The sequence below is a fragment of the Geotrypetes seraphini genome, chromosome 2 (assembly GCF_902459505.1).
Source record: "Geotrypetes seraphini chromosome 2, aGeoSer1.1, whole genome shotgun sequence".
In the NCBI taxonomy this organism is placed as follows: Eukaryota; Metazoa; Chordata; class Amphibia; order Gymnophiona; family Dermophiidae; genus Geotrypetes; species Geotrypetes seraphini.
The window spans coordinates 233351127-233364029 of record NC_047085.1 but is presented as its reverse complement, the minus strand read 5'-3'; the positions used below and the strand labels follow the sequence as shown (position 1 = coordinate 233364029).

The 12903-nt window shown below is 44.2% G+C and overlaps 1 protein-coding gene across 1 annotated transcript in view; it reads left to right on the top strand.

The window, feature by feature from the left end:
* The window catches only part of TTC26 (tetratricopeptide repeat domain 26), a 155477-nt gene that overhangs the window by 120425 nt on the left and 22149 nt on the right, over positions 1 to 12903 (top strand). Inside the window, exon 16 of the mRNA XM_033933397.1 lies at positions 2482 to 2588. Coding sequence (XP_033789288.1) covers positions 2482 to 2588 — 107 coding nt within the window. The remainder of the gene's footprint in view (positions 1 to 2481; positions 2589 to 12903) is intronic.

Below are 12903 nucleotides of genomic sequence, written 5' to 3'. Positions count from 1 at the left end.
AAGGCATTACAATAGTCAATTTTGGAAATGACCAAAGAGTGAACCAGTATATTTAAAGATTTTGGGCATAAGAATTTAGCCATTGAACGAATTTGTTGGAGCCTATAAAAAGTGGATTTTACAACATAACTGACATGATCATGATAGGTTAATTTAGCATCAAAGAGAATTCAAAGAATCCTGATCTTATGAATCAATTTCAAAGAAATGCCTTTAATGGTAATTGGGAAAGAGAGAGTATGACTGTCTTTCCGAGGAAAAAGCATGACATTAGTTTTATCAATGTTTAGTGCCAATCTATTTGAATCGAGCCATTGACGAATCTGTTCAAGTTTTTCATTTATAGTGGATACTTCAAGGGAGCTGTTAGGATCCAAGGGATGTAGGAGCTGAATGTCATCCGCATAAGCGAATACGGAAAAACCAATAGATTGACACAAGGTCATGAGGGGTGCAAGAAAAATATTAAATAGAAGAGGAGAGAGAATCGATCCCTGCGGAATTCCATAAGGTGCTGAAAAACTTTCAGAAGTAGTATTATTAAAGAAGACAGTAGAAGAGCGATTATCAAAATAAGATTTAAACCAGAGAAGGACTTGATCTGAAATACCGATAGATTGAAGTCTATCTAGTAAAAGAACATGATCAACAGTGTCAAAAGCTAATGAGAGGTCGATTGAAATCAGAAGAACAGACTTATGATGGTCAAGATGGTAGAGTATGGAAGTTGTCATGCCTATTAAGGAATGCTCCGTAGAATGATATTGTCTGAAGCCTGTTTGGTTTGGATGTAGAACGTTTGTTTTTTCTACAAAGTCTGAAATTTGTTTAAATACAATCTTTTCTGTTAATTTGGCTAAGTAGGGTATATTAGCGATGGGCCTATAATTTGATTTTTCTTCGGAATTAACCTCACAGCCCAGCTTGCCTTTCTCTCCAGCACCGGTCCCTCTCTCCTTACAGCTCAGCATGCCTTTCCCTCCAGCTCCAGTCCCTCTCTCCTCACAGTCCGGCGTGTCTTTCCCTCCGGGCTGGTCCAATGTCGCTGCCAAGCTGAGGAATCTGCCGGCCTCAGCGATTTGGCAATGTTGTACGTGGCTCCTCCTCCTGCTTTTCGCCAGCTGCAGTCTGTCTCCTATGGCGGGAAAATTCCTGTTTCCGCCCGGGTGGACCGCGGCGGATGGAAGGCAGGAGGGGGAGCCACGAACAACACTGCCAAATCGCTGCCGAAGCCGGCAGACTTTCCAGCATGGCAACGACATTCGACCAGCGCGGGAGGGAGGACATGTTGGGCTGTGAGAAAGGGAAGTTCGAGAGCATTGCCGCGGGCCAGATAAAAAGGCCAGACAGGCTGGATTCGGACCGCAGGCCTTGTGTTTGACACATGTGCCCTACACAATCATTATTCTGTGATGCTTACAAATCATCCTTCTTAGGCTACCCCTCAATCCCTCCCCTTAATGTTTTTTCCCTTATTTGTTCTCTTTGTTTGGCAGTGGGGGCATCCACAAAATTGTAGTTCTACCCTTTTACCCATAATTTCAAGTTTGTCATGGTTTATGTCAATCTCTTATATGTTTGTTCCTTAATTATTCATATGCCTATTTTATTATTGTAAATCACTTTGAAATTTTTTATAAGCGTTTCATCAAATTTTATTTTATTTTTTCAAATTCTTTATTCATTTTTCCACCTAACATCAAGAACACAATATTACATCATTAAAACCCTGTAAACATCTCTTGTATTTCTTTTAACATTTTCTTAAAAACACATTTATACCCGCCCCTCCCCCCTCCCACAAACATTTCAATCAAAAATTTCATATAAATATTATCAATTGATCAAACCTTAATATAACTTTATACTTTCTCCCCTCCCCCCTATGTGCATCATCAAATTTTAAATAAATCTTGGAAACTTGGAATGAAATAGATCCGAAATACCAGCATAGTTTTGGCAGCAGGAAAAAGCTTACCATCGCAGTGAATACTTAATGTTGTTGGGAGGAGACATCAAGCTAAGTGGCCATTTCTTCCACCCATCTGCAGAAGGCTCTTTTACTTCAATCAGCCAATTATACTGGGAAGGAGGGAAGGGGCTAGGGTTTTCAAGCAATGTCAAAACTTGTCTTGCATCTGACTGGACCTGAACTTCTGATCCCAGCTCAGGAAGTTCAGGTCCAATCAACTGGTAGCCAGGTCTGAGAGTGCTTGGTATGGTCTTTGAAAATATATTTTACTTTTTAAATTTGTACTTTGTTACAAAGTACAAAAGTTCTGCTTATTTGTAACAAGTTACTAGCAAAAAGTATGGCAAATCTCGTTACAAGTAAAAGTAATACAAATTGTATTTAAGTACTTTAATGAAGTACAAGTAATTCGTTACTACCCATCTTTGCTGAGTGACATAACATAATGTTCATTAAGTTGCAATAAACAGTAAATTTAGACATGTTTTCCTTTCTTTGAACTATTGCAGATATCATGAATAAGAAGCCACGGCTAGCCTGGGAACTGTACCTAAAGATGGAGACCTCAGGCGAGTCCTTCAGCCTCCTACAACTCATAGCAAATGACTGTTATAAGGTAAGTTCTGTAAATCAACTGGTAGATCTGAAAAACCCAGTTTAATCAGGTCCTGATTTACTGATCTTCCTTTCCTTGCACTGTGTATTGCTGGCTGCCATTGAAATGAATTGCAGCACATGTATCAGAGCTGTCTGTGAGTCACAGAGTTGCTGATTTTAGGGGATGCTCAAATCGGAGTTTTGGAGGGTTTCCTTGCTTGCCCTGGTCCCCCCACCTGTAAAATCCTAAAATCGCCATGTTTCTCATTTTCCTGCGTTTTTAAAAGCCGTTTTTAAAGCAAAATCGGCACCCGTGGCGGCCATCTTGGATTTTCTTCAAAGTTTTTAAAAGTATATTTTTTCAACTTAGAAGCTTCATTTTTGCTCCAAACTTCACAGATGGCCACCTCAGGACAGGATGGCATGGATTCATGCCTTAGATGTGGTGGATGGCGGCTGAATTCACGGCTGTGTATCCCGTACGCCGCGACGGGGGGTGAGACGTGTGCGGATCCCGTGCTTCCTTCCTCTTAAACCCGGCGTGGATGGCGTTTTTGTGAAACACAAGAGCCGTTCTGGGAAAAAGTCTCCTCAGTCTGCTAATCTTGTGAGATTTTAGACACACAGAGCAGTTCCGACCGCCGGCGACTGTTTTTCCTCAGATTTTGTGGATCTGAGCTATCTGACTGTATGAGGAAAAAAAAGTAAAAGGGGCTTTGCCTGTTTCTCCCGCTCAGACTTCAGTACAACAGTCTCCACATTCGGATGCCAGCATGTCGATTTGTTCCTTTTCTGGGGTACCAGAAAGCAGGCGGCTCGTCCCCGTCCATGCTTCTGCTTCGGTGTCTGTGCCTTTGCTGTTGCCTGTTTTTCAGCAGAATCAGCAGATGTGGCTAATTTGGTGGATCTGGATGATATCCAGAACAGTGGTTTCCTTGCAGTTCGCCAGGCAGTCTGACTGCCAGCCCGTCTTTATTTCTGGGTCACTGTGAACACGGAACCTGGTTTCAGAACATGCGGGTCAGGCCGAATGTACAGTTCTGAGTTCTGAGCTTCCGCTGTCCACCTCCTTGCTGGACAATGCGGTTTTGGCTGATGTGCTGTTAGAGGTCTGGGAGTCCCTGGAGGGTTCCCATATCCTTGGACATGGCAAAGTTGTATCCCATGGCATTGGACTTCACCTAGCGCCTGGTCCTGCTGACGGTAGATTCACCTGTGGCTCAGGTCTCCAAGCATACCTCTTTCTCCTCAGATGGAGGGATTGTCCTGCAGGATATTCAGGACAGAAGAGTGCATTTTGTTCTCAAGTGTCTCTCTTTCTGCTATGGCGGGAAGGCGAGCTGCGGCGGCCACTTCCTTCTGGCCTGGACATGTTTGAATTTTTTGTGTGTGACTGACGCACGCTATGGCATCTTGAACTAAACTGGGAGATTCTTCAGTGTCCGCTCGCCGAATGACTTGGATTCACCAGTGGTTGGGTGCTCCTTCAGCTACAGGCTATGCTGAGCAGGTTCCCTTTTAAAGGTTCGATCCTGGTTGACCAGAGTTTGGATGACCTTATGGCCAGTGTTCAGGACCGTAAGCCTGAGGTGTTCCCTGGCTTTAAACCTCATCCGACCAGATTTTCGTCCCTTCTAGTGCACTTCTCAGTTCACTGGACCCCCTGTGGCAGGACGTTTCGGAGCTCCCTCCAGTCTTCACTTTGGAAGTGCAGTGCACTAACAGTTTTCTCACTCCCGGCCTTCTGCCCCTCCCTAGAGAGAATTATGATTCCAGGTCTCTGGTGGACTCCCCCCTCCCCCCCGGTTCAGGGGAGCAGCTTTCGGCCTTCCTTCCGGAATGGCGAATGGTAATCTCGGACCACTGAGTCCTCAATGTGCTTAAGGAAGGCCTTTGACTACAGTTTTTTTCCAGCCCCCGCCGGAATTCTTCCTGTTCCCTTCTGTGGGAATTCTGGACAGGACCAGCAGGTTGCTGGATCTGGCGGCTATAGAGCCTGTCCCAAAGGGAGACTTGGGCTCCGGGAGATACTCGATTTACTTCATGCCAATGAAGGACTCTGAAGATTGCAGACCTATTCTGGACCTGAAGACAGTGAACGCCTTCCTGTGAATTCTACGTTTCAGGTTGGAAATGGTGCGTTCAGTGGTAGCAACAGTGGCGCCAGGGGAGTTTTTGGCTTCCTTGGACCTCCGAAAGCGTACCGCCACATCTCGATATCTTTTTTTCTGGATCATCAGAGGTTCCTGAGGTTTCATGTTTTCGGAGGCATTTCCATTTCACGGCGCTGCCTTTCGGGTTGGTGTGGGTGCCCAGATCATTCACCAAAGTCATGGTGGTAGTGGCTGTCCATCTGTGCTCACTGGATGTGCTGATCCATCAGTACCTCAATGACTGGCTGATCAGAGCTCCCTCTTTGGAGGAAAGCTGCTTGGTGGTTCGCCAAGCGGTGACTGCTGGACAGTCTCGGCTGGGTGATCCATCTCAAGACGAGTCGCTCTGAGCCGACACAGGACTTGGAGTACGAGGGAGTCCGGTTCCATACGGGCAGGAACCAAGTGTTTCTGATGGAATCCGGGAAGCTTAAGCTTTGAAGTGGAGTTCGAGAGATGTTAGCGGCTCCAGCCCCGATGGCCTGGCAGTGTCTGCAGGTATTGGATCTCATGGTGGCGACCATAGTTGTGATCCGTGGGCAAGAGCTCACATCCGTCCTCTTCGGTTGTCCCTTCTTTCTCGATGGAATCCTCAGCAGGATGCGCTGGGGGTGTAGTTGCCATGGTTGGTGACAGTACGCAGCTGTATGGTGCGGTGGTTATATCTGGTTACTCTGTACAGAGGGCTCCTTCTGTCTTGAGAACATCAGCACCTGGCATAGGAAAGCCTAGTAGAGCTGCAAAGAGGTGGCTTAAGTAGTCTGGGGTGTGGGCTAGTTGAACCATACAGAGGAGGACCCGGGCCCAAAAGCCACTTTAACCACTGCATTCATGGTGAAACATGTGCACTCCCCAAAACCATATTGTACTGCCATATAGATGCCACCTGCACCCACAAGAGTTATTGGGGTGGTAGACATAGGGGTCTAGTAGGTTTTGGGGGTGTTTTGAGGGGCTCACCATGACCTATAAGAGAGTTGTGGTGAAATGTTTATGTGGCACCTTTTTTGTAAAGTTTGCAGCAGTGCCCTGTAAGGTGCCCCACTACTCTGTTGCCATGTCTGGGTGTCTAGTCCATCACTTTGCTGACTCCGCCCACATCCAAAAGGTCTTGTTCTAGGCGATTTTGAATTGGACAAATTTTTGGAAGGGAATGGGCTGTAAAGATAGACAACTTAGCGGTCTGGACGATCAAACGGCTGGGCGTAGAAGTAGATGATTATCAAAAAAAGAAATATTTTGGGGGCGTGGCTTGGACACGTAACCAGATGGTCGGGTAAAACATTAGATCCGTGTTAACAAGCTCTAATTACTAAAGATACGCTACAAAACTTTGAATCGGAGAGATAAAATACTCAAAACCATCAGATTAATGGCATCTAGTAAGCAAAACAAGAATGATTTGAGTGCTGGAGGGTTAGGCATGGGAAGTAGCAAACGTTCAAAGCCAGAACTGGCAACTCCATCTAAAGTTCCGTTGCCAGCGGAGGAAAATCCTGATATAATAACGGAGCTTCGGCAAATCAAGGAGATTGTTTTAGAAATCTCTAAAAAACTACAGAAGGTGATTGATGATGTTGGAATTCTTACCAAAAGAGTGGATCTGGCTGATAGTAAAATAACTATTCAGGAGGAAAAAACAGAACAAGTGAGCATTGAAATGATAAACAATAAAACGATTTGGAAGGAAATGGAAGTAGTAAAAAGGGATCTTGAAGATTGTCTGAACCGTGACAGGAGAAATAATTTGTGTATTATTGGGATGCAGGAGGGAGTAGAAAAGAATGACCCCATATCTTTTCTTGAGCAGTTCTTGCCTAAAGTTTTACCTATTAAATCAAAAGTTCCACTAGAGATTGAGAGAGCGCATAGGATTCCTGTACAACGAGTAAACTCTCAAAAAAGACCAAGAACTCTGATTTTCAAACTCCTGCATTACCAACATGTAGTGGAAATATCCCGACTAGCAAAAGAAAATAGGAATCGGAATCTTAAATGTCAGGACGCAAGAATACACATAGTCCCTGATTTTGCTAATGAAACAGCATTGAAAAGGAAGCAATTGTTGGATCTGCGCCCAGAGTTAAGAGCACTGGGTGCTAAATATGGGCTGCTATACCCTGCGGTAATGAAGGTTACTCTGGCCAGCAAAACCCAAAATTTTACGGATCCAAAAAAGCTACAGGAATATTTGGAACAATGTGAGCAGCCGATGTCTTCATAATCAAGATCCTTAATGAAGTTTATACATTTTATTATATCTTTGTGTATATGAGATATAATTTATATATAGAAATTTGAATTCGCTAATTCAGGAATTACAAGAAGGAATACAAGAAAGGAATACTGTTGGTATTTCTGGAATCTATACTTTGAAATGTAACGAATTGAACATGGCACGAGAACAGAACTGAGTTGTCAGCGATAACGGAAATTTTACAGGGGATATGGAATGCACACTTCTTTATTTTCCTTTTAGCAAGATATGGAATGTTTTTGCCAAATTTCATGAATGGTGACTTCGACATAAGACTTTTTTGTAAAAGTGAGGTTGGCAATGTCACAGTTAAATGATTAAGCTCGGTATTTCTTGAATGGTATTAAAGACAACTACTGTCTCAACCAATGAACTTATATGGGAAGGAAATGTGATTGGATGATCTAACGCATACCCTTAAGCGAGCATATACATTATATTCATCTGCAGGTATATGAAGAAATACTTTATATTAGGAATTTGAAGTGTGAGATTCCTTACATTTGAATTACAGGATAGGAAACAAGGAAAGATAACTGATGGTGTTTATGGATTGCATGCTTCTTTGAAACTTAACGGTGAACAATGGGCACGAGAGTAGATCTCTGGAATGGGATGGGACTAGGTTATAGGAAGAGTCAGGGACCACTTGACAGGTCATGGACCTGATGGGCCGCCGCGGGTGCGGACTGCTGGGCGCGATGGACCTCTGGTCTGACCCAGTGGAGGCAACTTCTTATGTTCTTAAGGGATGTTTACATAACTGGTCTTTCTGTTGAGGACCATGAATTGAAAGCTTTGGCGTTTGCGGATGATTATTTTGACAAATCCTGAGCACTCTTTGCCGCACCTGTTTGTTGCTTTGGTCAAGTATGGGTTTCATTCTGGGTTTTTGTTGAATTATCGGAAATCTATAGCCCTTCCATTCCATCCAAGTCTCCCTTCTCATTAGCCTGGTCTTTTTCCGCTTACCTGGGTGCCTGGGAAAGTTGTTTATATGGGGATTACAATTCTGCAAGATGTTACTCAGCTACATAATCTCAATGTGCAGCCCTTATTGGAAAAGGCTAAATCCCATCTCTTGACTTGGTGTCATTTTCCTATTTCCTATGGTCCTTCCTCAGTGGCTGTATGTTTACCAAATGCTGCCCTTGTCTCTTTCTCGGAAGGTGGCATGTCATTTGGATAAATTTATATGTGGATTTCTCTGGTTGGGGGAGTCGCCCTCGTCTCCCTCTCTGCAAGGTGACTTTACCAATCGATCGGGAGGTAGGGGAAGGGCTGGGCTTGTTGCCTTTGCATTAGAGAATGACACGGGGAAAAAATCTGTCCCCGTCACCGGCCCACCATCCTCTGCACCGCCCCGTCACCGTCACCGCCATCCCTTTCACCGCCCCGTCACCGCCACTGCCATCCCATTCACCGCCCCGTCACCGTCCCCGCTGCATCCATATAAGCCTTAGTACTGTAATATTTAGCTTATTCCTTTCTTATAAATCAAAGTTCCTGCTGCTGAACTAGAGAAAGAGATGTTCAGCTGGCAGGGCTTTGTTTATAAATTTTTATCAACACAACTAATATACTATTTTATCCTAAAGCAAAAAATAAATAAATAAATATAATTTTTTTTTCTACCTTTGTTGTCTGGTTTCTGCTTTCCACATCTTCTCATTGAATTCCTTCCATCCACTGTGTGTCTTCTCTCTGCGTCTTCCATTTGCTGTTACTGTGCCTCTCCCTTAACCCCCCCCCCCAATTGGTCTAGCACCCATCTTCTTCCCTCCGCTCCCGCATAGTCTGGCATCTGTCTTCTTCCCACTCTGTCTTCCACATTTCCCTTGGGGGTCTGTTCCTCTCCACCCTCCTTCAATGTCTGTTCTATTCCTTTCCACCACCACCCTTCCCTCCCTCCTTTACCATCTGTTCCTTTCTACTACCCTTCAGCTCCTCTCGCATGGCCTATCTACCTTCCTTCCTCTTATTTTCATGGCACGTTACAATGTAATTTGTGCAAGCCACTGGAGCCTGCAAGCTCGGTCCCTGTCCCATCCCCACAAACCATCTCGCTTCTGTGCTCCTATTTTCTCCATTTCTAATATCTCCCCTATGTATCTGTCATTGCCCCACCTGTGTCCATATACCATCCCCATGGCATGTCCCCTTTATGTCTCTGTCCCTATGCCCCATGCACATAATTTCCCCTCTTTCTGTTACCTTCCTGTGTCCAGATTTCCCCTATCTTCCTCTTCCATACCAGTGTGTCTCTTCTTTTCAACCCCATCTAGCTTTTTTCCCTCTTTCTTCCCTCCCCCCCTGCTTCTAGCATCTGGCTCACCTGCCAGTCCTTCCCTTTCTTTCCTGCTGTGGGTTTTTCTTTCCGACTTCATCCCCTTGGCCCAGAATCCTTTTCCCTTTCACTCCCTCCTTCCAATTTGAGCCGGGAACACTAGCGATCGCACGGTCCCCGCAGCCACTACCTGCCTGCCCAATCGATCCTAGTGTTTAGCCAGCTCTCTCCCTTCTCCTCACCTTAGTTTATAGGTTTTCTTTTTCGGCGACCTGCACGCACGGCTGCTCAGTGTTCAATCTTCTGCTCTGCTGCAACTTCCTGTTTCCGGTTGCGTCAGAGCAGAAGATCGAAACTGAGCAGCAGCGGGTGCGCGGCTCTCTGATAGCGTGCGGGTCGCCGAAAAAGAAAATCTACAAACTAAGGTGAGGAGAAGGGAGAGAGCTGGCTAAACACTAGAATCGATTGGGCAGGCGGGTGTGAGCTGCGGGGACCGCGCGATCCTTCATGCCTCACTGCGGGGACAAGACCATTCACCGCCCCGCGGGCGGTGAATGGCCTTGTCCCCGTCGCCGCAGCGACTGCTAGTTTTCTTCCCCGTTTTCGGCGGGTGACCCGCGGCTAAAATGCGGTGGCCGCGGGTAAACCGCCACCGTGTCATTCTCTACTTTGCATCGGATTGTAGAGGCTTGTCTTATGCGCCATATTCATGATTGGTTTCTTTCCACATCTTATTTCTCATGGACTCCAGTGGAATTGCAGTTCTGGAAGTCTTATCATTTCAGTTCCAATCCAATCCTTAGGGCTCCTTTTACAAAGGCGCGCTAGTACCTTAATGTGCGGAATAGCGCATGCTAGCCACTACCGCCTCCTTTTGAGCAAGCGGTAGATTTTTGGCTAGAATCCGGTGGGTACACTAAAACGCTTTGCGCACCTTCGTAAAAGGAGCCTTTAGTCTTATATATCGGGTCATTCCCCTGAGGGACTCTAACCAGTTAACAAAAGTTAACTCAAGGAAACATTAAAAAACAGTAATAGGGCAGGAAAAATTCAATTAATGCCAACATTCAGTTATGTACTAAAAATTTCTTAAACAGATAAGTTTTCAGAGTTTTTCTAAAGCATGTCAACGAAGAAAGACTTCTAATTTCTGAAAGGAGATCATTCCAGATTTTCACTACAGTAAAGCCATAGACTGTGAGAACCTACCTAAAGTTTGAATCCCTCTAATAGAAGGGAATATTAATTTGAATTTATGTATACCCCTAGTGGAAAGGGGTCGCTGAGAATTGAAAGAAAGTGAAAATAATGGGAAAAAAATCCCATATAAACTCCTAAATATAACATTGGCACATTTAAACTGAACCCTCCAATACATCAGTAGCCAATGCAGTACCCTTAACAATGGAGTAACATGATCGTATTTATTTTTACCAAAAAACAATTTGGCAGCTGTGTTCTGAATAAGCTGTAATCTCTTCAAGTTACACTTAGGGCTCCTTCAAGTTACACTTAGGTGCACTAGCGTTTTTAGCGCATGCAAAAACCGTCTCCAAGGCATGCAAAACACTGCAATCCGACTCCTAAAAAACCTGGGCCTCCGCGATGTCACCCCTGCACTAAGATCCATGCACTTGCTGCCTATCCAAAAATGATGCGCCTTTAAAGCCCTGGTTCTAGCTTTCAAGATATTCCACAAGATGACACCTAGCTGTATAGCATCAAAACTACAAATTTATGTCCCCAACCGATCACTGATATCCCAAGCAGAAAAACGGCTAGCCATTCCACCCGGATGCTCACTCACATCTGAAACAGCCTGTAAACACTCTTATTCCCATTTCATACCCAGATTATGGCACATCATCCCCCCCCCATCTGTCAGATCTTTAAACAGTCTATGGAACTTCAGGAAGGCCTTGAAAGCCTTCCTCTTTACAAACTCAGCTCCTTAGCTTATATCTGCATCCCTGACTGACCCTTACGGCTGTCCACCAGATCAAAAACCCACCATACTTCAGTGACGCACAAACCTACAAAACTATTTTACCTTATGTTAGGCTATGTCCATACGGAAAATGATGTGATTTAAACCACCACAGGCTATGTCTCGTCAGAAAATGCTGCAATTTTAAAACACTCTTATGTCCACTAAGTCTCCTTTTACTAAGGTGCGCTAGCGTTTTTAGTGCGCATTGAAGATTGACACTCACTAACCCCCGCGCTACATGAAAAATACTAACGCAAGCTCTATGGAGGTGTTAGCGTGTAGCGCGCGCAGCAATGTAGCGCACATTAAGTGCGCACTAAAACCGCTAGCACACCTTCGTATAAGGAGCCCCAAATCTATATTTCCAAATCTGTATGTTAAAACTATACTGTAAAAGCTGAAATTTATATCTCTATGTACACTAAGTTTGTTTTTCCTGCTTATACTGTGAATGTACTCTTGTAACCCATTCTGGGCTCCTTTGGGAGGATGGGCTAAATAAATGAATAAATAAATTAAATAAATATACTCCGCTTTTTGAAATTGTTACATGGTTTATTACCCGATATCTCTTATTTTGAAATGGGATATAAATTTCTCTGTAGACTGTGCTTATCGAGCAACACTCATCTCTGTGGGTTCTTGTCCCAAATGTGGTCACCTTAAAGCTACTTTGTCTCATATGTTTTGGACTTGTTCTTTGAGACAATTTTGGTCTGTAGTCTTTTCCAGAGTTGGTGGTATGCAGAGTTCCAGGTGGCATTGTAAGAAGCTATAGCTTATTTTGGTTCTTTGACCTGCAGCATCCTATCCCTACCGCCTTAAAGGTTTTTGAGATGAGCGATGCTTTCAGGCCTGAAGGTTATTTTTTCTCTTTGGATAGGACCATTGGCACGCACGTATGCTCCATCTCTTAATTATGGAAAGCAAGTCTCTATTTGATTGAGATACCCGGCAGAGAGGAGTATTGCTCACTCTGTGGCAGCCCTTTTTGGATACATTAACCCTTACTGCATGCAGTCGTGTTTTGCTTAATAGGCCTTGATTTCTGTTTTTTGTAATCTGTTTTATGCAGCCCTGGGAGGTGGGGGTGGGCTGGGGGGGTGGGGGAGGTGGGGATACCATGTATTTGTACTGACGTTTTTCCTGTACCGGTTGGAAGTATTATTCTGCCAGCTTTGCTTTGGTACAAAATTGTTGCGCTTGTTTGAACTTTTTGCAAAAAAAAAAAAAAATTAATAAATATGATTATTAAAAAAAAAAAGTGACTGTTGGGTAGACTGGATGAACCACACACGTCTTTATCTGCTATCATTTGCTATGTTACTATTTTATTTGAAGCTGTGTTTTATTTGAAGCAACTTATTTGAAGCTGTGCTTAAATCCTGACCCTACCCACATAACCAGGGCTGTGGAGTCTGAGTCGGAGGAAATTTCGGGTACCTGGAATTGGAGTCGGAGTCAGAAGTACAAAAAACTGAGAAGTCGGAGTCGGAACATTTATCTACCGACTCCATTTTTGAACTTGGCATACCAATCACGAGCGATTGCTATAGCACCCACTATATACACAGCTATAGCACCCACTATATACACAGCACAAATGTTGCAAGCAGCTTCTGCGGCTTTAGAACCTTGATTAAAAGC